Source organism: Dama dama, chromosome 11 (assembly GCF_033118175.1).
Source record: "Dama dama isolate Ldn47 chromosome 11, ASM3311817v1, whole genome shotgun sequence".
Classification (NCBI taxonomy): Eukaryota; Metazoa; Chordata; class Mammalia; order Artiodactyla; family Cervidae; genus Dama; species Dama dama.
The window spans coordinates 66,022,505-66,048,243 of record NC_083691.1 but is presented as its reverse complement, the minus strand read 5'-3'; the positions used below and the strand labels follow the sequence as shown (position 1 = coordinate 66,048,243).

Sequence of the window (25,739 nt, the reverse complement as noted above, 5' to 3'; positions counted from 1 at the left end):
AACAGGCCATTTCTTTGAGTGCTAAAAGATATCAACCCAGAATCTATATTCTGGCAAAAAGATTCTTTGTAAAAAGATTAAATTGTTAAACAATTATGTATACATAATTGTTATTTTAAACAATAACAATTTAAACAATTGTTAAACAATTATGTATACATAATTGTTATTTTAAACAATTGTTAAACAACTATGTATTTAAAGAAAAAAAAGATAGACTTTTATATTGACGCACATATTTGACATTTCTGATGGGTTTTATTTCTTCCTGAAGATCCAATGGGGGAAAAAAAAACATAATTGTTTAAAATAAAGGTCATAATGTTGCCTTGTAGAGTTGTAACACACGTAGATATAACTCCTGAAGTAAATACAGCATAAAGGATAGAATAAGGGGCAAATATACCTAAATGGTTGCACTTTACTCATTTTGTGTGAAGTGGGAAAAATAAACTGTAAAAAGACTATGAAAAGTTAAGGATGCATACCATATTCTCTAATAGTAACCATATAAAATAATATAGAAGTGTAGCTAAAAAGCAAATACACAAATTAAAATGGAGATCTTAAAAAATATTAAATTAATCCAAAAAGAAGGCAGAAGGAATAGAAAAAAAAAGAGGCTAGACAAAAAACAAATAATAAAATGACAGACTAAATTCAATTAATAATTAAACTGAACATTAATGAACAAAACACTCCAGTTAAAAGGCAAAGATTGTCAGAATGGTTAACAAAAGTATACAAAATATCTTAATGGAGCTATTTATTTTAACTTTTGGGAATTCCCTGGTGGTCCAGTGGATAGGACACCACACTCTCATAGCGAGGGCTCAGGTTCAGTCCGTGGTTAGGGAACTAAGATCCCTCAAGCGACTCTGCATGGCCAAAAAAATAAAAATAATAAACTTTTACTAAAAGGCATAAAAGAAAACACAAATCAAAGAAGACAGATTATATTTATTGAAAGACTGATTGAAATTGTAAAAATATCATTTTTTACTCATTCCATAAAGTCAGTGTAAAGCCAATCTAAATCACTGACTTAAATGAAGGAACAAAGGTACTAGAATAGCTAAGACAATTTTGGGAGGGAGGGAAGGAAGAATAAAAAGGGAGGTTTTGTCCCTCAGGTATTAAAATATATCTCCCAACTATAATAATTAAAGCAGTTTGACACTGGCCCAGGGAACTCACAAACAATGGAACAGAGTGTATAGTTCAAAAATGTACATTTTCAATATGATAAGGTGACTACAAATTAATGGGAAAAAATGAATTTTTAGTAAACACTGTTGCAAAACTGACTCATTCTGGAGGGTTTTTACCTCACACCATGTATAGGAATAAACTCCAAGGCAGATATAGCTAAAACTAGAAAGTTAACAGTAGGTGCATAATTCTATGCCTTTGGAGTAAGGATTTCTTAAAGAAGATCTCAAAACTAAAGATTTTAGGCTCACTGTAGACATATATAGGCATGTCTCATTTTACTGTACTTCACTGTACTGTGTTTAACTTTTTAATTATTTGCCAATAATGATTTTTTTAAAAGCAGGCTGAAGGTTTGTGGCAAACCTGTGTCAAGCAGGTGTATCAGCACCACTTTTCCAACAGCATTTACTCCCTTCTTATCTTGGTGTCACATTGTAGTTGATGCTTGAAATTTTCAAAACCTCCACCAGCAAAAAGATTATGACTTGTTGAAGGCTCAGATGATGGTTAGTGTTTTTTTAGCAGTATTTTTAAATTAAGGTTTGTACAGTTATTTAAGACATATGCTATCATACTATGTACTACAGACTACAGATAGTTTAAAATGTAAGTTTTATACGTGCTGGGAAACCAAAAAATTTGTGTGATTTGCTTTGCTGTGATATTTATCATGCTGGTTTGAAGCTGAACTTGCAGTATATCCAAGGTATGCCTCTAGTAGACTACCACAAATAAAGCTAGAAGGCTTATGGCAAAGAAGGAGATGATACATACAAATTATGGTTGCTGAAAAGGATTCATATTTAAAACACATAAGAATTCACTAAAAAATAGCATGAAAAATAGCATGAAAAAGACAGTAAACCATATTTAAAAAAAAAAGAAAAAAAAATTGGTCAAAGGATATAAGCAGATAATTCATGAAAGAGCAAACCTAAACTAGGGCTACCACTTTATTGAACTCTATCTATAGTGTTGAGACAGTATCTATAGGAGTGCCCTGGAGGTATGCACCCCACAGGGTATGGTTTATACAGTTACCATGTTAATTGGCTATCATATAAAGACAGATTCATTCACTCCTCAGAGGAAATACAAATGAAAGCAATGACATACCACTTTGTACCCATTACGTGGGCAGAATTAGTAATTTACATAATTAAAGCATTTTACCATACATGAAACAATGCATACAAATATATGTTAAATATAAGAGAACAGGTGCCTATGTAAAGGAAAAGAACAGGACTGAGGTTCAGGCTAAATGGAGAAAACAAGTGAGAGCCTCGAATAGACCAACAGTGACAGTATCATAAACTGAGGAGTATGAATGACTTGGGACTTCCCTGGTGGTCCAGTGGTTAAGACTCCTCACTGCCAATGAAGGGGACAGGGGCTCAATCCCTGGTCAAGGAATTAAGATCCTACATGCCACGTGGTACAGCCAAAAAAATGCTGGGCTTCCCTCTTAGCTCAGTTGGTAAAGAATCTGCCTGCAGTGCAGGAGACCTGGGTCGGGAAGATCCCCTGGAGAAGGAAATGGCAACCCACTCCAGTATTCTTGCCTGGAGAATCCCATGGAGAGAGGAGCCTGGCAGACTACAGTCCATGGGGTCGCAAGAGTTTGACATGACTGAGCAACTAAAGAGAAAGAGAGATGAGTGACCGACTTAGTGACTAAAGAGAGAGATGAGTGACTTAATTTCGTATACCTAAGATTAAAAGAAAAATGTAATAAAACTACCAGATAATTCTAGAAATGCAACTAATTTGCAGTGATGACAGTTGCCTAAGGAAAGGGAGGGGAGCAGGAACAAGAGACCAGACAGCAACGAGGAAATTCTTTGGGGCAACTGATATGTTCATTATCTTTAAACATATTTTTTAAAAAATCAGATCTTATTCTGAATAGATAATATATTACATACGATAAAAACCTACATAAATGTACTTCTATTAGGACTAACTAAACAATCATGTATTAGCAAATAATTGTAGCTTTTTACATACATTACCTGTGTCTGTCCCCTCTGAAATAATGACGATCCGTGAAGAATCTTAAACATATCTACCTCACAATTTATATTCCTAAGTGAAGTCAAATCTCGACCGTCACACCTATAGTAATAAAGGAAATACTTATTTACAGCAGAGTTGTAAGTCAGAAAAATCACATATTATCTCTTGATCACTACCACAACATTCTCTACTTGAACTGCATATCATAACCACCTGCATAAGTTTAAAAAATAATATAGATACCTGGCCCCATCCTAAGACCCACTGAATTAGAATCTCAGGGGTTGTGACCCATACCCTTGTTAAAAAGCTCTGCAGGTAATTCTGACATGCAGTCATGGCTTTGAAGCAATGCTCTACACATGAAGCCTACAGAGAGACAGTCAAAACATATCGACAGAATCCACACACTTGTCCACAGGTATCTAATGACTTCCTGTTATTTGAAGGAAAAAATCCTAGTTTCTAGCTTTCAGCTAGTTGTCACTTTCAAGGAAATTTGCAGAGAGTACGTGCTTCAATTCCATCAAAAAAGGATATGTTAAAAAAAAAAAGGATATGTTTACCTTTTGTACTCATTCAAAATAATACTTCTAAAAACATCCTTTGTAGCAACATTGAAGGATTCTATTATTTCATAGGAATCAACCTCTGGAAATTTTTCTGTAGAAGAAAGACAAACCAAAACAAAGATGTTCTCTTTTTGGAAGATAAAATTTCTCTTTAAGTTCACAGTGTCAAATCAATTAACTATGGAATTGAGCCAAAGGAGCTGACTGAACATTAGTCCTCTAAGCAAAAGTTTTTAAGTAGGAGAGACACAACTATTATACCACAAATGTACCATTAATGGGAACCTAGTTTGCTCTTGAGAAACCTATATGCAGGTCAGGAAGCAACAGTTAGAACTGGACATGGAACAACAGACTGGTTCCAAATAGGAAAAGGAGTACGTCAAGGCTGTATATTGTCACCCTGCTTATTTAACTTATATGCAGAGTACATCATGAGAAACGCTGGGCTGGAAGAAGCACAAGCTGGAATCAAGACTGCCGGGAGAAATATCAATAACCTCAGATATCCAGATGATACAACCCTTATGGGAGAAAGTGAAGAGGAACTAAAAAGTCTCTTGATGAAAGTGAAAGAGGAGAGTGAAAGAGCTGGCTTAAAGCTCAACATTCAGAAAACTAAGATCATGGCATCTGGTCCCATCACTTCATGGCAAATAGATGGGGAGACAGTGGAAACAGTGTCAGACTTTACTTTTTTGGGCTCCAAAATCACTGCAGATGGTGACTGCAGCCATGAAATTAAAAGACGCTTACTCCTTGGAAGGAAAGTTATGACCAACCTAGACAGCATATTAAAAAGCAGAGACATTACTTTGCCAACAAACGTCCATCTAGTCAAGGCTATGGTTTTTCCAGTGGTCATGTATGGATGTGAGAGTTGGACTATAAAGAAAGCTGAGCACCGAAAAATTGATTTTTTTGAACCGTGGTGCTGGAGAAGACTCTTGAGAGTCCCTTGGACTGCAAGGAGATCCAACTAGTCTATCCTAAAGGAGATCAGTCCTGGGTGTTCATTGGAAGGACTGATGCTGAAGCTAAAACTCCAATACTTTGGCCACCTGATGAGAAGAGTTGACTCACTGGAAAAGACCCTGATGCTGGGAGGGACTGGGGGCAGGAGGAGAAGGGGATGACAGAAGATGAGATGGCTGGATGGCATCACTGACTCGATGGGCATGGGTTTGGGTAGACTCCGGGAGTTGGTGATGGACAGGGAGGCCTGGCATGCTGCGATTCATGGGGTCGCAAAGAGGTGGACATGACTTAGCGACTGAACTGAACTGAGTTTGCTTTCTACCAGAACAATAGTGCTTTAAAATCAACTATTTCATTGTTATCTGACATATCCAGCCAACCATTTTATGAGAAGATTTAAGTGATATTTTTAAGAGTAGTCTCCTTCCCTGTTTTGCCTTAGGAACTTTTATTTTAGTCCACAAATAGAGGAATAATTTTCTTTATACATTACAAATCCTCACTGACTAGTTTTTGTTTTTTGTTTTTTTAATAGATTTTTGTTTCTTTCTTTATTTTTGGCTGTGCTTGGTCTTTGTTGCTGCATGAGCTTTCCTCCAGTTGTGGCGAGCAGGACCTACTCTTTAGTTGCTACTCTTTAGTTGTGGTGGTTTCTCTTGTTGTGAAGCATGGGCTCTAGGGAGTGAGTGCTTCAGCAGTTGTGGCTCCTGAGCTCTAGAGCACAGGCTCAACAGTTGTGGTGCATGGGCCTAGTTGCTTCACAGTATGTGGGATCTTCCCCTATCAGGGGTCGAACCCATGTGCCCTGCATTGGCAGGCAGATTCTTTTATCAGTGAGGAAAGCCCCCTGCTGACTAGTTTTTAGTTACCATTTATCAAGTTCTTTCATAACCCAGGTATTTTACATGTTTTTATTTAAATACCTTTAATCTCTATAGGAATCTGTGAGATAAATGCTATTATTGTTATCTCTGTCTTACAGAAGAAAAAACAGGCCTGAAGAGAAGCAAGTTGCCAGAGATCACCCAGGTAGTAACTGACAGCTGTGACCTGAATAAAGATGTCTGCCTAGGCTTATGCTTTTAAATGTTAAGCTACTTTATCTATTATCTTAATAGTTAATTCATGCCAAGTTCTAAGCACTGTTCTCTTAAGCATTTGGTTTATTAAATATAACTTGAAAGTGGCCAGAACATAAGAAATGGCCACAGAGAGATATATATTGTGTCTTTTTCAGACAGGAATAATTTTTAATATTAATTTTTATACTTTAACTAGGTTGCATTTAGAAAAATTAGTAACAAAACATTTAAAATATTATCCTATGAACCCAGATAGTCATGAAGGTATTCGACTCTGTATTATTATTACTACTTTTCTTTTTTTAGTGGAGTGGGTTGCCATGCCCTCCTCCACGGGATCTTCTGACCCAGGAATTGAACCCACATCTCTTATGTCTTCTACTTTGGCAGGCAGGTTCTTTACCACCAGCGCCACCTGGGAAGCCCCACGACTATATATTATTAAAATCACTTTCTTTTTAAATAAGGCAGCTGGTGTTATACAACTTCTACTCATTTTTTTTTTTTGGCATCTCCCCCGCTCCCCAACTTTTTATTTTGTATTGGGGTATAGCTGGATAGCAGTGTTGTGATGGTTTCAGGTGAACAGTGAAGGGACTCAGCTATGTATACATGTATCCATTCTCCCCCAAACTCCCCTCCCATCCAGGCTGCCACATAACACTGAGCTGAGTTCCATGTGCTATTCAGTAGGTCCTTGTTGGTTATCCATTTTAAATACAGCAGTGTGTACATGTCCAAACCAAACTTCCTAACTATCCTTTCCCTCCTTCCTTCCCCCCTGGCAACTATAAGTTCATTCTCTAAGTCTGTGAGTCTCTTTCTGTTTTACAAATAAGTTCATTTGTATCATTTCTTTTCAGATTCCACATATAAGGGATGTCATATGTTATTTCTCCTTCTCTATCTGACTTACTTCTAATCCTTAATAGGATGAAATACACTGAGAAAAAACCAAACTTTTTCAATGGCAATTACAGATATAGATAATGGATATAGGTAATTATAGAAATACATAATGGCCTTAATATTGATGCTAGCAGCAAAATTTTTGTCTTGAGATACGCAGGTAAGAGGATATTTGTCTATTAGAAAAATTAACAAGAACTATATGTCATGTGTGGTACACATCAGTTTGTGTGACTGCTATTAAGCAATAAAATCCTTTTGTTTAATAATTTTTAGAGAGAAAGATTCTCTAAAATCTAAATTATATAATTCCACATGTTAATAACATCAGTTGTTTACTGAATACCTGCTATGTGCCAGGCACAGATATAAATGGTTTATTCATTCAATCCTCACAAACCATGTTAGTATTGCAATTTTATAAATTAAACAAGAATTTTAAAGAGTATCTTTTAGGTTTTCATAGGACAGGATACAAGGGTACCCATTTTGGAGTGTAAGAGTTTGATCTAGAAAAGATTAGGAACACCTCATATTCAGCATTTATTGGTGCTCACTTTGGGTCAGGTGCAGTTCTTACCCATTCATAGAAGTCAGTTTAATAGTAACTTCGGGATGTATCATTATCACAAGTTTACTAAAGATAAAACTAAGGAGTAACAAGAATAACTGATCTCTTAACAACTGAAATTTTAAAATCTATTATTTCCTTTATTTTTTTAAAGTAAAAAAAAAGTAAAATTTACCTTTTAGTTGTTCCTCTGTATCTAACCTAATCTTGTTAACAGCTTCATCTCTGGAAATCTAAAAGAAAGTTGAAGTTCAGTTGTTATATATGGCATTTGTATTAAACATTTCTATTTTTTAAATTACTACACAATTAACACATTGTAATAGTAATCATATTTCCCTAATGGTAATAGTCTTTAAAAGATCGCAACTGGTTATTGATTTGTACAAAATATTACCTGTTTAATTCATGTATTCATGTATTCACATACTCCCCTTGTCATAAAAATATGACAAATATTCATAAACAAAATTGTGTGAGCTATGACAAAAAAGAATTCCAGAACAGTTATATAAACAAAATTCAGGTATACCTACTTTATCATGTTCATGATCTGTAAAAACTGTGTAGAGTTTTTCCATGGCGAGTCTATTTTAAGCAAAAAGTAAAGGTCAGCATAATATGTAGAAACATTAGGTAGTGTTTATTATAAACAAGACTGAAATATTTAACAGGATAAAATACTTAACATTTCATAATTAAAAATATGTATTTATTGCTCTCTAACACTGTTAATCTGTTTACTATTTATGATGAAGTGAAAGTCACTCAGCTGTGTCCGACTCTGCAACTCCATGGACTATACAGTCCATGGAATTCTCCAGGCCAGAATACTGGAGTGGGTAGCTGTTCCCTTCTCCAGGGGATCTTACCAACCCAGGGATTGAACCCAGGTCTCCTGCATTGCAGGCTGATTCTTTACCAGCTGAGTCACAAGAGAAGGAGAACACAAATTTCTTTCTCCTCACATATTAGGGGAATCACTCACACATACCTTCCCTTAACTGTTCAATTAATTTCATCTTAGATTTTTCTCTCTTCGCTCACTGTCATGGAACCAGCTGCCTTTTATTTTTTCTATACATTTTGGCTGTTATTGCAGGTAATCCTTTGATTGGGTAGTGTTAAAACTCTAATCTCTAAGTAATGGCTGTGAGACTCATACTAAGGGAAATATTAACTTTTTTAGTTTATTTCAAATGAAATAATTCTCTGGTCATTCATTCAAAATTTATTGAGTACTTTATGTACAGGCACTATTATAAGGACTGGGCATATAGTGGTGGTTATATTTCTTTTTGAGAACCTCAACAGTTTCCTTAGATATTCAAATATCTTATGCTTTATACTCTTTTTCCTTGACACAGAGAGAGGAGAATTATCTTAACTTAGACCAGGATACTCACTCTCCCCTTTCCTTTGAGATTTAAACTTAGGTCCTTGAAGAGATGTAGGTTTATCCTTTTAAAAGCATTAGACTGCTATTTATGGCAATGACTCTTGAAATAGAAAGCTGGTATTTAGGAAGTAATGCATGGACAGTGCTTCCATGAGACGTTATTTCTGAGAGGAAATTAAATCTGGTGATACTTTCATATTTTCTTTTGTACAGATGTTCTTACTTATGAGCGTGTTTGACAATCTCTGGCGAAGGGACAAATAACTTCTGAGGTGTCCTCTTGGTAACACCATTTTCTTTTACCAACTGCTGGATGCCCTGAATTATTTGTTGTGTATGTTTTACTCCCACTTTGATAGCATGGCAAAAGTCCTGCTGTAAAATATTCTCTGCAGAGGCTTCCAACATGACTAAAAAGAAAAAAAAAAAAGACTGCCATTGAACCTTTTACCAATTTTCAAATGTTTCAAATCTGAATTTTCAAATTTCAATTTTACCATTTTCAAAGACCATAACATGACAAATACTACAGATCAACGTTCTACCTTTTTTGATTTCCTTCCTAAGAATTAACACAATTCCAAAGTATAGACAGTAGTAAATGAATAAAGAAACCTTGATATTTGAAGTTAAGTATATACTCTTCATAAATTTACTGAGGAATTTCTCATTAAAAAAATGAAACAGAAGATGAAATATGCAATTTTTTCTAACAGCTCTATAAGATATAATTCAAATATCATAAAATTCCATTCTTTAACATATACAATTGCATCTATTTTTAAAATGTATTTAAATTGAAAATTTAAAATATCAGCACAGTAGATGTCCAATAACGTTTCCTGTTTAACAATTATTTGATGTGACCTCTCACTTAATTTGGTCCTTGTCACATTTTCTAATTCTTGCTTGGGTCAGGAAATCTTTGCAGTGATACTGCTTCAAGTTAGCCAACTAGAGGACCCAAGCTACTACCATAAAATGGTTGTTTTTAGTTTTGTAAAGTATAATTCCTGTGGAAAGCAGGGAAGCTCCAAAGTAAGGCTTGTAGCATTTTAGCTCTGGTTTCTATAAGGCTGAATAGACTCTTGCCAACCTGTGTGCCATTTCTGGCATCTCTCAACTTGTCCAAAGTCTAAGATCATGTCATGCATAGCTACTATCAAACTAGTGTGTTTAACCACATCATGTTGTTATTAAGATTTATTATGGCTAAAAAGTCATAATGAATTACTTCTAAAAAGTCACTTCTAAGACTTCTAAGCATAATAAAGAATGGAAAAAAAAATCTTATATGCTTTATATGTTGGAATTCCATCAGTCAGCTGAAGCAGATCTGTGAAACTGTAACTGAAGATCTAACATTTGTGTCACTGCTGTCTTGGAAAGAGAGGAGAAAGATGGCAGGGCTGAAAAGTACTGGGGGAAAAATAGCTGGAAATTTCCAAAATTTGGCGGAAACATAAACCTGCATATTCAAGAAGCTGAATAAATCCTACATAAGATAACCCAAAGAAAGACAAATCATAATTAAACTTCTGATAACCAAAGACAAAGGAAAAAAAATCTTGAAACCAGCTAGAGAAAAATGACACCATACCCATATGGGAAAAGCAATTCAAACAATAGCAGATTTATCATCAGAAACCATGGAGGCCAGAAGAAGAGGCATAATATCTTTCAGGTGCTGAAAGAGAAGAACTGTCAACCTAGAATCCTATTCCCATTGAAAATATTTAAGAGTGAAGGAGAAATCAAAATTCTTAGATGTAGGAGAACGAAGAAAATGTGTCACCCTGAAATGGCTAAAGGAAGGTCTCTAAATAGAAAGAAAACAATAAAGGAAGAAACCATGTTAGGAACATATTAAGCAGAAATATGGGTAAATACAACACACTGGAATACTTGTCTGGAATTTTCTAAACTGTTGGATGGTCGAAGCAAAAATTCTAACACTTCCCTGTTGTGGTTCTAAATGTAGAGAAATATTAAACAAATATACATGGGGCAGAATGAAGGGAGGTTAGGTTTCAATTGTTCACTTGAGGCACAAAGAAGCTTTCTCTGATACCATGATATGGAGATGGTTATATCCTGTCTCTTATCTGTGTTCCCATGACATCTCCTTTCCCTTTCACAGAACTGGAGATTTAAAAACATGCATTTAATGTATGTAAACTGTACCTCAGTAAATTAAATTAAAAAAGAGCATAGGAACAGGTCAGAACAACAGCTGGAAGGCTGCCTATTGGGTTTCTGTGGCATTCTGCAGATACAGTAAAGATCCTCAGTTCATTCCTCTAGTATCTCTTTAAAATTAAAGTGGTTCAGACATAAAGGCAGATAAAGGTATATGACCATTTAGGAGATTGTTTATTTTGCATCTTAACAGTAATATTAACCATTTGCTTACTAGGTTCTAGGTACTATGTTGGGTACTCTACAAACCTCGACTCTGATCTTCATAATGGCCCTATAAAGTAGCCAAATCAATTTACTAATTGATAAATCAGTAAATTTCTTTTCTTTTTTTTTTTTTTTTACTAATTTTGCTGAAACTTACTTTCAGCAGAAAAATTTCAGATATAGACCAAGTGAACTTCAAATAGCAAACCAACACTCTACTCAGGGCCCTTTTTGAGATGCTCAAATATAATGTAGGGGTCATTCATTATTCACAGCCTCCCAAAATCTTTAGAATCTTCTCTATATTGTGATAGTTACCCACCTTCACCTTTAAAAGGGAGGGTGACTTACTTAGTGGGCACATATCTTTTTACTATTCCTCCTGGTCCCTTGCCCCCGCCTCTTTTTTCCCCTCCTGCCTGTAAGTAAGATAAGTTGGCCAGAGTTCTGTTAGCCAGAGCTCTGGAATCCTGTGGTCAGAGAAGCCTGACAGGCTACAGTCCATGGGGTTGCAAGATTTGTACACGACTTGGCGATTATACCACCACTGGTAGCTAGTACGTAAGCATGAAGATGTGGGCAACACCCTGAGGACAGCAGAGTAGAAAGCTATAAAACAATCTAGATTTCTTAAGACATTAGGGATGCTGCTATAACTGTCCTGGACTCATTATCTCTGAATTTTTTTTACTTTAGAGAAAATAAGTTCTCATCTTGTTTAAACCTTGTTATTTAGCTTAACCACACAATTCCTAACTAACATGTAGATAATACACAATTCCTCTTTCATGTATTTTGTCTATCATCTAGTTCTAAGTCATTATGAACATTCCAAAAGCAGCAGCTGGAAATGAGGTATTTCACATGTTAACTGAACAAAAAAGCACTAAAAGTTTAATAAGTTTACGTTTCATCAAAATGTTCCTACATCAGAAGATTCTGTGTCAAAAAGTTCCAGACAACAAATATCAGGTAGCAGGATAAACTAGGAGACCTTAATTTATTTGTCCAAGATTGCATCGTTAACTATGGCAGATGCTGGGTTTCAAACCCAAGTCATTTTGACTGTTAAAGGCTATTCCCCTTCAACAGAACCAGCCTCTGATTTTTGTTCATGTTGATTATGGCATTTTAGTTGGAAGGAGTAAAGGTGACCCATTGTCCAGTGCATATCTTTATCCCTAGTTTCCTATAAGGAAATATGATACTCTTTCTCAGAGGACAACAAACAGGCTTAGAATGACTGCATTAGCTAAATTAAAGTATTTAAACTAATAAAACAATTTATTTACTACCAGATTTAAAACTTCAAATTTTAGACTAGCTTATCAGTCTAAGAATAATTACTAAAATTATCTTAATAAAAACTTTTGTATTTCAATTAGTTATGTAACATTCTATAATTCTAGGTATTGTTTGACATAAGCAAGAGCACTACCAAAATGGGGCAACAATAAAACAAAACAAAAATGTTTATGGATAATTAACGAAACACACATACATTTTTAGAAGCCAAAGCCTATACATCAAATCCAGAACAAATCTACCACATAAACTACTTACCAATCTGACTTTTAGGTGCTCCAGTAACCACTAAATTTAAAGTACTGTTTGCCATTTCTTTTCGTGTTGGGTTAACTACACATTCTCCATCAATCATTCCTATTCGTACTGCCCCTAAAATATATTAAAATATTGGCAACTGTTTAATAAAAACTCAGTTTTCAAGACATTCCAGTAATGGCTTCAATCCCTATCTTCAGTTGTGACCACAATAAAATCTGTATTTCTATCGTGGTATTTAAGGACCATTGATTATACTACCTCACCCTATCTTCTGGCCTCACTGGGAGACTCAAGTTCAGCATTCATCTCTGTGATTATGCTCGTAATCTTTTCCTAGTCTTGACTATATTTTCTCTTAAGACAAGTGCTTACCTTCTGATCCTACTAAGGTATAGCATAAATGTAGTGACTCTTGAGAAACCCTCTCTGACACCCAACCACACAAATACAAACCTGCCTTCTCTATCATTTTCTTAACACTCTGAATATACTTTTATAGTATTGTTTATAAAATATTGTTTCACTCATGCTGAAACCAAGAACTGTCTCATTCATCTCTGTACTGCTGATACCTAGTCTGCCTTAGTTCTTTCATTCAGTTCAGTTTAGTTCAGTCGCTCAGTCATGTTCGACTCTCTGCGACCCCATGAACTGCAGCACACCAGGCCTCCCTGTCCATCACCAACTCCCGGAGTCAACCTAAACCCATGTCCATCGAGTTGGTGATGCCATCCAACCATCTCATCCTCTGTCGTCCCCTTCTCCTCCTGCCCTCAATCTTTCCCAGTATCAGGGTCTTTTCCAGTGAGTCAGCTCTTCACATCAGGTGGCCAAAGTACTGGAGTTTCAGCTTCAACATCAGTCCTTCCAATGAACACCCAGGACTGATCTCCTTTAGGATAGACTGGCTGGATCTCCTTGCAGTCCAAGGGACTTTCAACAGTCTTCTCCAACACCATAGTTCAAAAGCATCAATTCTTCTGCGCTCAGCTTTCTTTATAGTCCAACTCTCACATCCATACATGACCACTGGAAAAACCATAGCCTTGACTAGATGGACCTTTGTTGGCAAAGCAATGTCTCTGCTTTTTAATATGCTGTCTATGTTGGTCATAACTTTCCTTCCAAGGAGTAAGTGTCTTTTAATTTCATGGCTGCAATCACCATCTGCAGTGATTTTGGAGCACAAGAAAATAAAAAGTCAGCCACTGTTTCCCCATCTATTTGCCATGAAGTGATGGGACCAGATGCCATGATCATAGTTTTCTGAATGTTGAGCTTTAAGCCAGCTCTTTCACTCTCCTCTTTCATTTTCATCAAGAGGCTCTTTAGTTCTTCTTCACTTTCTGCCATAAGGGTGGTATCATCTGTATATCTGAGGTTACTGATATTTCTCCCAGCAATCTTGATTCCAGCTTGTGCTTCATCCAGCCCAGCGTTTCTCATGATGCACTCTGCATATAAGTTAAATAAGCAGGGTGACAATATACAGCCTTGACGTACTCCTTTTCCTATTTGGAACCAGTCTGTTCCATGTCCAGTTCTAAGTGTTGCTTCCTGACCTACATACAGGTTTCTCAAGAGGCAGGTCACGTGGTCCCATCTCTTTCAGAATTTTCCACAGTTTATTGTGATCCACAGAGTCAAAGGCTTTGGCATAGTCAATAAAGCAGAAATAGATGTTTTTCTGGAACTCTCTTGCTTTTTTGATGATCCAGTGGATGTTGGCAATTTGATCTCTGGTTCCTCTGCCTTTTCTAAAACCAGCTTGAACATCTGGAAGTTCATGGTTCACGTATTGCTGAAGCCTGGCTTGGAGAATTTTAAGCATTACTTTACTAGCGTGTGAGATGAATGCAATTGTATGGTAGTTTGAGCATCTTTGACATTGCCTTTTATTGGGATTGGAATGAAAACTGTTCTTTCATTGCTAAGTCCAGTATAGGGCATTTAGGACACTCAGTAATTATTTATCTGAGAAATCATTTGTATATTGTATGAATACAACTTACATGAGCTGTAAGTTACAAACAAGTTTATATCTCAATAGTATCTTGAAAGAGTGTGTACACCCTGACAATTTCTCAGTCCAAAAATAGAGAACTTCTTCAAACAGAAGGGGCAACTAAGAAGTCACAGTATCTGAGAACATAAAATAATCTCTAACACAAAACATATTGCTATAAGAAACAAAACCCAAAGCAAAGATTAAAGTGTCTTAAAGATCTGAAAGGACTCTTCTTAGAATGTCATCTAATCAGATTCCCCAAGAAATAGTAAATCAAAGCTAATAAATCTTATGCCCTTGCTATAGCATGCTCACTCCTATTTTCTGAAAGAAATACGTTTCTTCAATGATCTTAGTCAAAAAGGTGAGAAGTGATAGAAAAAATGTTTTATTTTCAAATTGTAACTTACCAATAGGTCCATTCCAAGGAATATCTGATAATGAGAGGGCTACAGAAGCTTTAAAAAAGAAAGAAAATAAGAGCTGAAATAAAAACATTTCATTGCTTAAAAAAGAAAATCAACAGTAATAATTTTAATATTTATTTTTATACTTACCACCATTAATTGCTAGGACATCAGGTTCATTAACACCATCTACTGCTAACAGATTACAAAGGATCTGGTGCAAGAGAAAAAATGCAAAGCACTTTAAAAAAAATCTACTTGATTTGGGAGGATTATCATTTGGAATAACATCTTGGCCTAAAATATAGGAAAACTATATGATATGGTTCAAAGCAAAAGCTTTGTAGTCAAACCCCTTACTTCTGGCTATCATTTAACTACATGCTTGACCATAGAAAAAAATTACTTAAATTAAGCCTCAAAAGTTTCCTCATCTTTAAAAGGGAAAAATAATGTTATCTTCCTAAAAAGTTCTTAGGAAAATTATAGGAAATACTGTGTGTAAATTATTTATAGTACTGAGCAGTTAACGTTAGCTAGCTATGTTAGTAAATGTTACATAAAAATATTGTTGTCTCAGGTTTGTTAAGCATAAACAAATTACATTGTAATAATATGCTTATGTCAGGTACTTAGGAAAATAACTTCTTGAGGCAGTGACATTCTGACAAAGAATATCTGCAAGGCAAATTTATTTTTTTCAAACACATAAAATAGTTAATTAAAGTATATATATGGGTCATTGTTACAAAAGAAGGTAATATTCAGAAAGTAACAAAATATAACAAAGCAGACGTTTAGAGAACCCAGTGATAAAAAATAGGTAATAAAGACTATGTTGACAGTCCTTGTCTGTTACTAATATGACCTTCGAGGTCCAGTCTGAACTGTCCCCACTCACCTCAATTACTCTAACCTTTTTCAAATTTACCACTTTCTTTCCTGCCCAAGGATTTTCTGCTTCCTGTTCCATCTTCCTCTACTCCCACATTGGTTAATTCCTACTCATAATTCAGGTATCAGCTCATACTGATACCAAATAAATGTTAGATTTTAAAAATTAATGTAAACTGTAGCAGCATCACCAAAAATTCTTATTTTATACTGTTTATGTTTGGCCTAGGAAGTATTAAATAGAGATTACATCATTGTTTTTTTTTTTTTTAACTGACCTGGAAACAAATAAACCTAAGACGGAACATACCTGTGTATCATAAAAGTAGCCAGCTGGAAAGAGAGGTCTAATTGAACGATCTGCCAAAAGAAAAAAAAAAGAGATTAAATAGTTACTAACAGAAGTTGCTTCACAATTCAAAACTTTCCCCCATGGGAGGGATTGGGGGCAGGAGGAGAAGGGGATGACAGAGGATGAGATGGCTAGATGGCATCACCGACTCCATAAATATGAGTTTGAGTAAACTCCGGGAGTTGGTGATGGACAGGGAGGCCTGGCGTGCTGCGATTCATGGGGTCGCAAAGAGTCAGACACGACTGAGCGACTGAACTGAACTGAAGAGATGTTCTAGAAGGAAAGCTTTTTCATCTCCTCTTGTCTAGATACTATACTTCTATTACAACTTTGTTACCAGTAGTATTACACTGCTGCTGCTGCTAAGTCATGTAAGTCGTGTCTGAGTCTGTGCGACCCCACAGACAGCAGCCCACCAGGCTCCTGTCCCTGGGATTCTCCAGGCAAGAACACTGGAGTGGGGTGCCATTGCCTTCTCCAGTGCATGAAAGTGAAAAGTGAAAGTGAAGTCGCTCAGTTGTGTCTGACTCTTAGCGACCCCATGGACTGCAGCCCACCAGGCTCCTCCGTCCATGGGATTTTCCAGGCAAGAGTACTGGAGTGGGTTGCCATCATACTGCTAGTACACAACAATTGCAAGTTTAAGTTTCCTGAGTATTTTAATGTGAAAACAGACTCACAGGCCATTTCCTCACTATATTTTCTCCCACTTAGTTTAAGATTGATATGAGAGATTTGCAGTTATGTAAATTTTGTTTCCCTGATGATTACCAAAGTTTCTACACTAAAACCCTAAAAGGAAAAAGGAGGTAGTATAGTTGAAGGATGAGTATTCTATAACAAATGTACAGAACACAGTTCATATATCCAGTGCAGAATTTAAGTATTTTCCAACTATCATTTTACCAGTCTAGCGGCTCCACCTCCATTCTACCTTTAAAATCCTTAAACTAAACTTTACTTATCATCAATTTTTAATTCCTCTATTACCACATTCTCCCCCCTGAGAATTCACTCTAAGCCTCAAAGATTGAACAGCAGCTAAATTCATTAGGTATGATTTTGAATCCCCTCAAATAAATGTAGAAATATTGCCATCTTAGCCACAAATTTCACATTGAGGAGAGAAATCATCACAAATATGCCACTTCTTAAAATGAAAATAAAATAAAAATCACGACCTTTTATTAAAAAAAAAACAAAAACAAACCAAGCTAAAAAATAATGTAACTAACCATTTAATAAAACAAAACAATAACAGCAAAAACAAAACCCTTGGACTAATGTACTCACAGGGACACAGATAAATAATATGCACCAGGTCCTAAAGATGAAAAACCAGCAGGACAGGAGCACCTAAGTGTAAAACTGGGGAGCAACTTTTCATCCTGGTTCCACAGACATCAAAATTCATTGCTTAATTGTTATTTATTTATTTAAGCAGAGGAAAGAGGCTTAAGACCAACAGCACACCAAAATAAAACCCTTCCTTGGAATTCTGTGTCTGACGAGTGCATATAAACATACATAAAGTAGGAATTTTGGTTAGAAGAACTGTAAACTACAAATGATCCCACGATATTTAAGGATATCAAAGATCTGAAAAATCATAAACGTTTTTCAGTAGTTGATGACTATAATGCTTTTAGGAATTACTATGCTGAACATACAAATGAAAAATCCTTAGGACAGGTTCAACAGAGTAGAGGCGTGGGGCCCAGAATTTATATGATTAATAGAGATTCATTCATTTGGTCAACAAATATTTGTTGAATGCCTGTTTTGTGCCAGGTAGTATGCTAGGTATAGGGGATTCAGTATTAAACAAAAAGTTTTTTCTCATGAAGCCCACATTTGAATCAGGGGATACAGAAAGTAAATAACCTTAGGTGGTGTTAATGTAATGAAGAAAATTTAAGAGCTATTATAGAACATAGATGAAAGAGAAGAGATACTAACACAGGTATATCAGAGACCTTAATATCTTACCTATTACTCGACTTGTAAGAATTTCTTTATCAGAAGATCCAATCTCTCTTCTGAGATAGTTTGTGGGAATTCTACCTGCTGCAGCAGCCTTCTGTCTATAGTCAACCTGAAGGAGTGATGAAAAAAAATGCTGTTCATTTGACTGCTTTTTGTAGTAGCAAATTTTCCCCAAGAAATTACTGTGGAGATACAATTGTCCTGAGGTTGCCAGCAACATATTCCAGACTAAGAGTGAATATTTTGCTTACTTTTAGCGTTTTGTATCTCTTAGAGAAAGGAGAGTGACAGAAATAGTCAGTACACTGATTTTTTAAAAAGCCTTCCACTACCCAGTTAGATGACTGTGTAGACTCAATACTTCCCACAGTAGCTTATCCTGGTCAAGTTCAACACTGCCTTTTTTTTGTGTTAACTCTTAGATATAACTGCATTCCCCTTATCATAATAAAAGAAGCCATAAAGTACTATTTTCACCAAAAATATACTTGTAGACTCATACAAAGGGAAATCTATGAAAACAATGAATTCATTGCTTACTAAATATCAAAGTACTTATGCACTTCCACTGTTTCTGTCAACTTGATAAACCTGTATCTTTAAAAAAGTATGATAACCACTGATATAAGAACTGGTTATGAAGCAATCAATTTAAATTCTTTTAATGACTCAATATCACACAATAAAGGAAAATCCTTTATTGTGCAAAGTTTACAATTTGTACTCACTAGACATTGGACAAAAATATTACAAATTCTATATTTATTCTATATTACAGTTCAGAAAAATCAGCAAATACTTACCACCAAAGGCATGAATTGGGAAGGTGAAGGTTTTGTTTTACTGACTGCTGTGACCATCACTGCAGTGTCACCTGACTTAAACATAAACAACAACACTGGTAAATTCCTTTAAAATTAGATATTAACATATAAGCGGTTATTCATATAAGACTGACACTTATTCTGTGACACTATGACTATGAAAATAATTACTCACAAGCAGTCCAATCTTAATCCCTTCTGCACAACCATGATCTATATTAGAATAGTCACTAAGTTTTTCAAAAGTAACAGAACTAAAAGTGAAAAGGCTCACTGATAGCTTAGTCACATCCAATCATATTTTCTACTTCTTATTAGGAAATTTAGGCTATAAATAAAGAAAAAACTACTATTGAAGAAACCAGTAAAATTACTTTCTCTAGAAAAGCATTACAGAATTTATTAACAGAATGAAATAGAACCCCAAGTTTGGAAGAGACCTTAAAGGTCATTTAGTATACCTAGTCCTCTGACTCCCCTGTTGTCTGGAATGATTTTGACACTAGAAATGGTCTGAATTAATTTCCAGTACCAGAATTCTAAGCAGTTACATGATGTTATAAAGATACTCAGTACCAGTCTCCATAACCATTTTTAGGATGAAAATTTAACAATTTGGACTTTTTACCTGTACCACAGCAGAGCCATCTGCAAATCTGGCTAGTTTTCCAGAGGATATTTCTAGTTTTCTGTTCAAAATAAGAATTCAATACAAAAGGACTTAGGTCATTAGTACAATTCGTAACTTAGAATAAATCAAAGATTCTAAAGAACTAAAGGTCCCGTTGGCCCCTAACTAGCAAAAAACAAATAAATAAACAAAATAGGGACAGAGCTCACTATCATTACCAAAGATTGAAGGGGAGTCAAGGCACAGGAGTAATCTGAATGACAGAGTATTTCTGAAGAGAAGAAGCTCCTTTCTAAAGGTTAATTTCCCATTTATCACATCTTTTGTCTCTTGTCTTACCACCCTTGCCTTGTTGACTAAAGTAGCCTTTTAACACACAAACTTTATCATTTCTCTCCTTAATTCCTTTAAAATCTCCCTCATTGCCTTTAAAATGTAAACTCCAAAATTGCCAACATACACTTTCATGTTCTACAACAGTGCCAAGATAAGTCAGTGGGGGAAAGAAACAGTCTTTTCAACCAATGGTGCTGGGACAATTGGATATCCACATGCAAAAAAGTTAATACAAGTTGGACCCTTTCCTCATATAAATAAAAATTAACTCAAAATGGATTATTGACATAAATGTAAAAATTAAAACTATAATACTCTAAGAAAAAAACACAGGAGTAAATCTTCATAAACCTGGGTTAGACAACATCTTGCTATAGATGACATCAAAAGCACAGATAACAAAAGAAAAAAAAACATAAATCTGACTTTATCAAAATTAAAAACTTTCATGCTACAAAGGATATCATCAACAAAGTGAAAGAAAACCTACGGAATAGCAGAAAGTATTTGGAAATCATATACCTGATAAAGGACTTGTATCTAGAATATGTAAAGAACTCTTACAACTCAAAAATAACAAGAAACCCAATTTTATAAACCGGCAAAGGATTTCAATCAATGTCTCTTCAAGGAAGATCAACAGTACTGCATGAAAATATGCTCAACATCATTAGCCGCTAGGGAAATGCAAATCGAAAACACAATGAGATACTATTCACATCTGCTAGGATGGTTAAGATGGGTATGTGTTGATGGTGTGTGTGGAGAAATTGGCAGTCTCACACACTGCTGACTGAAATGTAAAATGGTGCACCTGCTTTGGGAAATGATCTGGCAATTCCTCAAAAGGTAAAACACAGAAGTACCCCAGATGTTCTCAAACACAGGCCTGGATTAGTAGTCAAATACCAAATCCTCCCACTTCTTTGTTCTTTCTGTTGATCTACACAGTGTCTCCTTTAGGGGTCCCAGACCACCTACCAGATAGCTTTGCCTTGGTGACTGACCTAATTTAAACTTTTCTCCCCCTAGGTGATTACTTTCCATTATGTCTCATGATCAGTGTCTAACTGATACATGTAATTATTTCCTGTAAATGCACTTTTAGTTGTTTTTGATGCAAATATGTTAATAGTTTTGTATTTCATGGTGATTTTACCTCATCAATTTACTTGCCAATATTTTAATTTTAATGTATAAAATACCTCCAAATATATAGAAAAGATTGTTAACAAATCAGTGGCTTCTGGAATTGGAACTGGGTGGCTATGGTACTGTATGAGATTTTTGAGCTTTTTAAATATTGAACAATGTGAGTGAATACCTAATCAAAATATACTTTTGAAAAAAATAATAAAAAGGATAAGATGAGCAGGGAGGTCCTATTGGTGGGCAAAAGAGTGGGAGGAGATAGCTTAGGAAGAGAGAAGGGAAAAGAGGAGTTATCTGCCACAGGAAGTAGAACTCCAGGGAGAGAGATGCAAGTATTTTTGGAAACACTTGCAAAATGGTATGGCATGTAACCACCTTCCTCCAAGAAAAATTCAGTAGTTCAAAACTCATGCTACCCTACCCCTACTCCCACAAAAATAAAACAAATACCCAGTTTTATGATTTGGCCTTGCGTTTGCTGCAAACTCATATTTCACTTTTCACTCCATCCACAGTGAGTTATTTGTAGCTAGTCAATACACTCTCTCACTTCTCTGCAATTGCACTGGCCATTTTCTCTGCTACTTTCTCCTTGCTCATTCCTTTTTGCATTTCAGGATTCACCTTCAACATCAAGCTTTACAGTGGGATAAACACCCCTTTGTGCTCCTTCAGCACCTTATTCATACCTTTCCCACACTGATTTTCTCAGCACTGAATCTGTGTTCTTCCTCATCAGACTATTTCTAGTTGCCTTGGAACTCAATATAGTAAATGCTCAATAACTTGCTGAAATGAAAATTACTACAAAGTTTATTGTGAGTAGTAAAGACATTTACCACAATAGTATACAACCTTCTAGGACATTGTAAAGAATACACATAACAAGTATCAAGTTGATGGTACAAAGCAGTCACCCAAAAAAGTTTGTTGCAAACTTATGACAAAGAAAATAATTTACCCAGCAGGTATGATATTTATGAATCTCACTGCTACAACACATGACACAGGTTTAAAAAGAGGTTACCAAAAAAAAAAAAAAAAAATCCCAGTTGACTAATAAATGAGATTCAAAGTAGATTATGAAAAATTTGGAGGGCAAACCTAACCTTGTTGTTTTGAGTCCCTAGTGCTTAACAAACAGTAGATGTCTGTGTAATGAAATGTTCTGGGGCATTTCTTCAGAGAAGAATAAATTTTCAGTCCTTGAAGAATGGAAGAGATATCTTTTCCCTCAAAAATCAGAATCAAAGAATGCAAGACGTGGAAAGAAAGACCTTAGAGATCATCTAGTCTAGCAGTCAACAAACTACAACTCTTCTTTTTATAGTCTTTAACCTAACAACTTTTTTTTTCTTTTTACATTTTTAGAGGGTATGTAAATGCATATGATTATGTGACTGACACGCAGTAGGCAAAACTGAAACACCCACCTTTATGATTTGGTCTAAAATATTTACTGTCTGACCCATTACAGAAAAAGTTTGCTGACTCTTGATCTAGTAACAGTCTCCTCATTCAGGGGAGTGGAAGGAGTGGTGACAACTTGTTCAAAGATCATTCAGTAAGTCAGGGAGGAAGTGCTGGATTCAAAGCCAGATTTTCTGACTTTTGTATGAACTAGGGTCAACGTTTTATAAAAAATACATGTGAAAAGTATATATAAAGTATTAGCAGTTTCATTTATTCTAAAAACGAATCCCATACTAGTTTTTTTTTATTTTTATTAGTTGGAGGATAATTACTTTACAATATTGTCGTGGTTTTTGCCATACACTGACATGAATCAGCCATGGATTTACATGTGTTCCCCATCCTGAACCTCCCCTCCCACCTCCGTCCCCATCCCATCCCTCTGGGTCATCCCAGTGTACCAGCCCTGAGCAGTTGTCTCATGCATCCAACTTAGACTGGCGATCTGTTTCACACTTGATAATATATATGTTTCAATGCTATTCTCTCAGATCATCCCACCCTCGATAACCCTATATGCAAGACAGAAAAAGAAACACAGATGTATAGAACAGACTTTTGGACTCCATACTAGTTTTATAAAAGTGATTTAAGACATGAATTCTGGCAAACAGACCCCAAGAGAAAGTATCAATTTGAAACACAAGTTCAAAATCCACCTAGTCTCATAGGAGTAGCTTTGACTGACCCTGATAAAGTTACCTAAACTTCTTTGAGCCCCTGTTGCTTTAACTATAAAATGAAAGTAATAGTACATTTACTACAGGCTTCCCAGGTGGCTAAGACCGTAAAGAATTTGCCTGCAATTCAGGTGACCTGGGTTCCATCCCCGGGTTAGGAAGATCCCTTGCAGAAGGGAATGGCAATCCACTCCAGTAATTTGCCTGGAGAATTCCATGGACAGAAGAGCCTGGCTGGGGTCGCAAAGAGTCGGACAGGACTTAGTGACTAACACTTCCACAGGCTTTAACAGAGTATCATATAACCAGTATCAAGAAACTGACTTTGTCCTTCCCTTCCTACCCAGAGTCATACGGGCCAAGCTTTATATGCAATAAACTGGACTGAAGGACGTAAGCATCAATTGTTAACGGGTTATCTTTTCATTTCATAGCCGAGGAATCACCAAAAGTAAAGAGAACGGAAATCAGGTGGGCAGACTCAGCTGGGGAAAAGAAGCTCGGAACAGGGAGGGAGGGAGGAAGAAGCAGCAAAGGACACTGAGACAGCAAGAGAAGTAGGGGGATGGGGGTGGGGGTGCCAAGAAACAGATTCCAAACACGGAAAGGGAAATTTGTAACTTAGGTTTAGGGTAAAGAGACCTGGGTTGCCGGATTCGTACTCTAGAAAGTGAATGTACTCAGACCCGCCTTGTGAAAGGACAGAGAACACACACGGTTCCTTACCTGCTGCCTAAATCCACGGCCACGGATCGCTGTCCGGTGCCACCCCATAGAGCTCGCACCTGTAACTGGGTGAGTATCCTATCCCGCCCTGGCAGACGGAGGGGACCATCGCCCAGAGGCCGCAGCCGGAGGCACGAGCAGCAATGCCTGCAGGCCGCCATGACACCTGGCACGCGATCAGCCCGGGCCGCGCCCTGATTGGCTTACTCAGCAGATAGTGGGGCGGAGCCTGATGCAGTTTCATTTCCGCGGTACCGGGGGGAACGCCGGGGAAGCGGATACCTGGCTGCTTTCTACGAAGCGTAGAGAGGGTCAAAACTATCTGAACGCAATTGAGCCAACTCGTCCTTTATGTATTAGCCAATCAACAACAATTGGAAAAATAATGTGAGTTTTTGGTTTGTTTTTCGTTTTTCTATGGTAGTTTAAAAGAGAATCTAAAATAGCACAAGTATTTAAAGGAGTACTGCAGTAATAGAAATAATCAGAAAACACATTGTTGTTATCTGGCTTCTGCCAGCTGAGAATTAGGAGAATTTGCGTAGTAGGCCATGGAAAGAGACCTTTCTCTCTTCCATCCTACCCCCTGGCTTTTATTTTATAAATTTCAAGCAACAAATATATTACTACTTTACCAAGGGAGTACCAAGGGCCACCATAGGAGCCCAATTTATTTCTAGTAAGTTAATTTCACCTCTGGTTGACCTATGTTATCATTTTATATATCATTATGATCATTTTGGGTTCATTTCCGTTTTAGTATTGAGCAGTTAATTTCTCTTCCTATTTTGGTCGAGTGTTCAGTTCAGTTCAGTCGCTCAGTCGTGTCTGTCTCTTTGCCACCCTATGAATCGCAGCACGCCAGGCCTCCCTGTCCATCACCAATTCCCGGAGTTTACTCAAACTCATGCCCATCGAGTCAGTGATGCCATCCAGCCATCTCATCCTCTGTCATCCCCTTCTCCTCCTGCCCCCAGTCCCTCCCAGCATCAGGGTCTTTTCCAATGAGTCAACTCTTCGCATGAGGTGGCCAAAGTATTGGAGTTTCAGCTTCAGCATCAGTCCTTCCAATGAACACCCAAGGTTGATCTCATTTAGGATGGACGTGAAGAGTTAATACTTTCTAAACCAAGTCTTAAATGCAAAAACCTTGCCACTATCTTTTAAAAGTTTTGGAAAATGAAAAAAAAAAGTTTTTTGAATTTGATTTGATAAATTTCTAGGGGGTGGATTAATTTCTCCCATCCCTCTTAATCCAGTCTGTTGGAGAAATCTTTATATGGTTCCTGGAATGAATCAAATAATTATTCTTCTGAGGATCATATTTCTCTTTTAAGGTCATAACCTTGTCCCCCAAAGAAATCCAAACAACAAATTGCTCTCAAAAGCAATTCCAACCACTTATTTGGAATTTCCATGTCAATAGAAGGGATTACAGATAACTCTGTTTATAGGTATTTAATGTTAAAGTAGTTTTTGCCTCTTTTCTACCTTTTTCTTTACCTTGTGTCACCAGTGTTTTCAAGACCAACCCACTGAAACCTGTCATA

General features: G+C 36.4%; 1 protein-coding gene across 2 annotated transcripts in view; it reads right to left on the bottom strand.

Moving 5' to 3' along the window:
• The window catches only part of PNPT1 (polyribonucleotide nucleotidyltransferase 1), a 42,569-nt gene extending 18,195 nt beyond the window's left edge, over positions 1 to 24,374 (bottom strand). Inside the window, exons 1-13 of one of the 2 annotated variants that reach the window (XM_061155412.1) lie at positions 24,190 to 24,374; positions 19,820 to 19,880; positions 19,171 to 19,245; positions 18,371 to 18,476; positions 16,337 to 16,386; positions 15,283 to 15,346; positions 15,136 to 15,183; positions 12,715 to 12,828; positions 8,969 to 9,155; positions 7,883 to 7,934; positions 7,522 to 7,579; positions 3,801 to 3,897; positions 3,231 to 3,333 (exon numbers count right to left, since the gene is read on the bottom strand). In XM_061155412.1, the coding sequence (XP_061011395.1) occupies positions 3,231 to 3,333; positions 3,801 to 3,897; positions 7,522 to 7,579; positions 7,883 to 7,934; positions 8,969 to 9,155; positions 12,715 to 12,828; positions 15,136 to 15,183; positions 15,283 to 15,346; positions 16,337 to 16,386; positions 18,371 to 18,476; positions 19,171 to 19,245; positions 19,820 to 19,880; positions 24,190 to 24,350 (1,176 nt within the window). In that variant the 5' untranslated portion in view covers positions 24,351 to 24,374. The remainder of the gene's footprint in view (positions 1 to 3,230; positions 3,334 to 3,800; positions 3,898 to 7,521; positions 7,580 to 7,882; positions 7,935 to 8,968; positions 9,156 to 12,714; positions 12,829 to 15,135; positions 15,184 to 15,282; positions 15,347 to 16,336; positions 16,387 to 18,370; positions 18,477 to 19,170; positions 19,246 to 19,819; positions 19,881 to 24,189) is intronic. The other variant, XM_061155413.1, reaches the window with a different exon arrangement.
• Between the last annotated feature and the right edge of the window lie 1,365 nt (positions 24,375 to 25,739).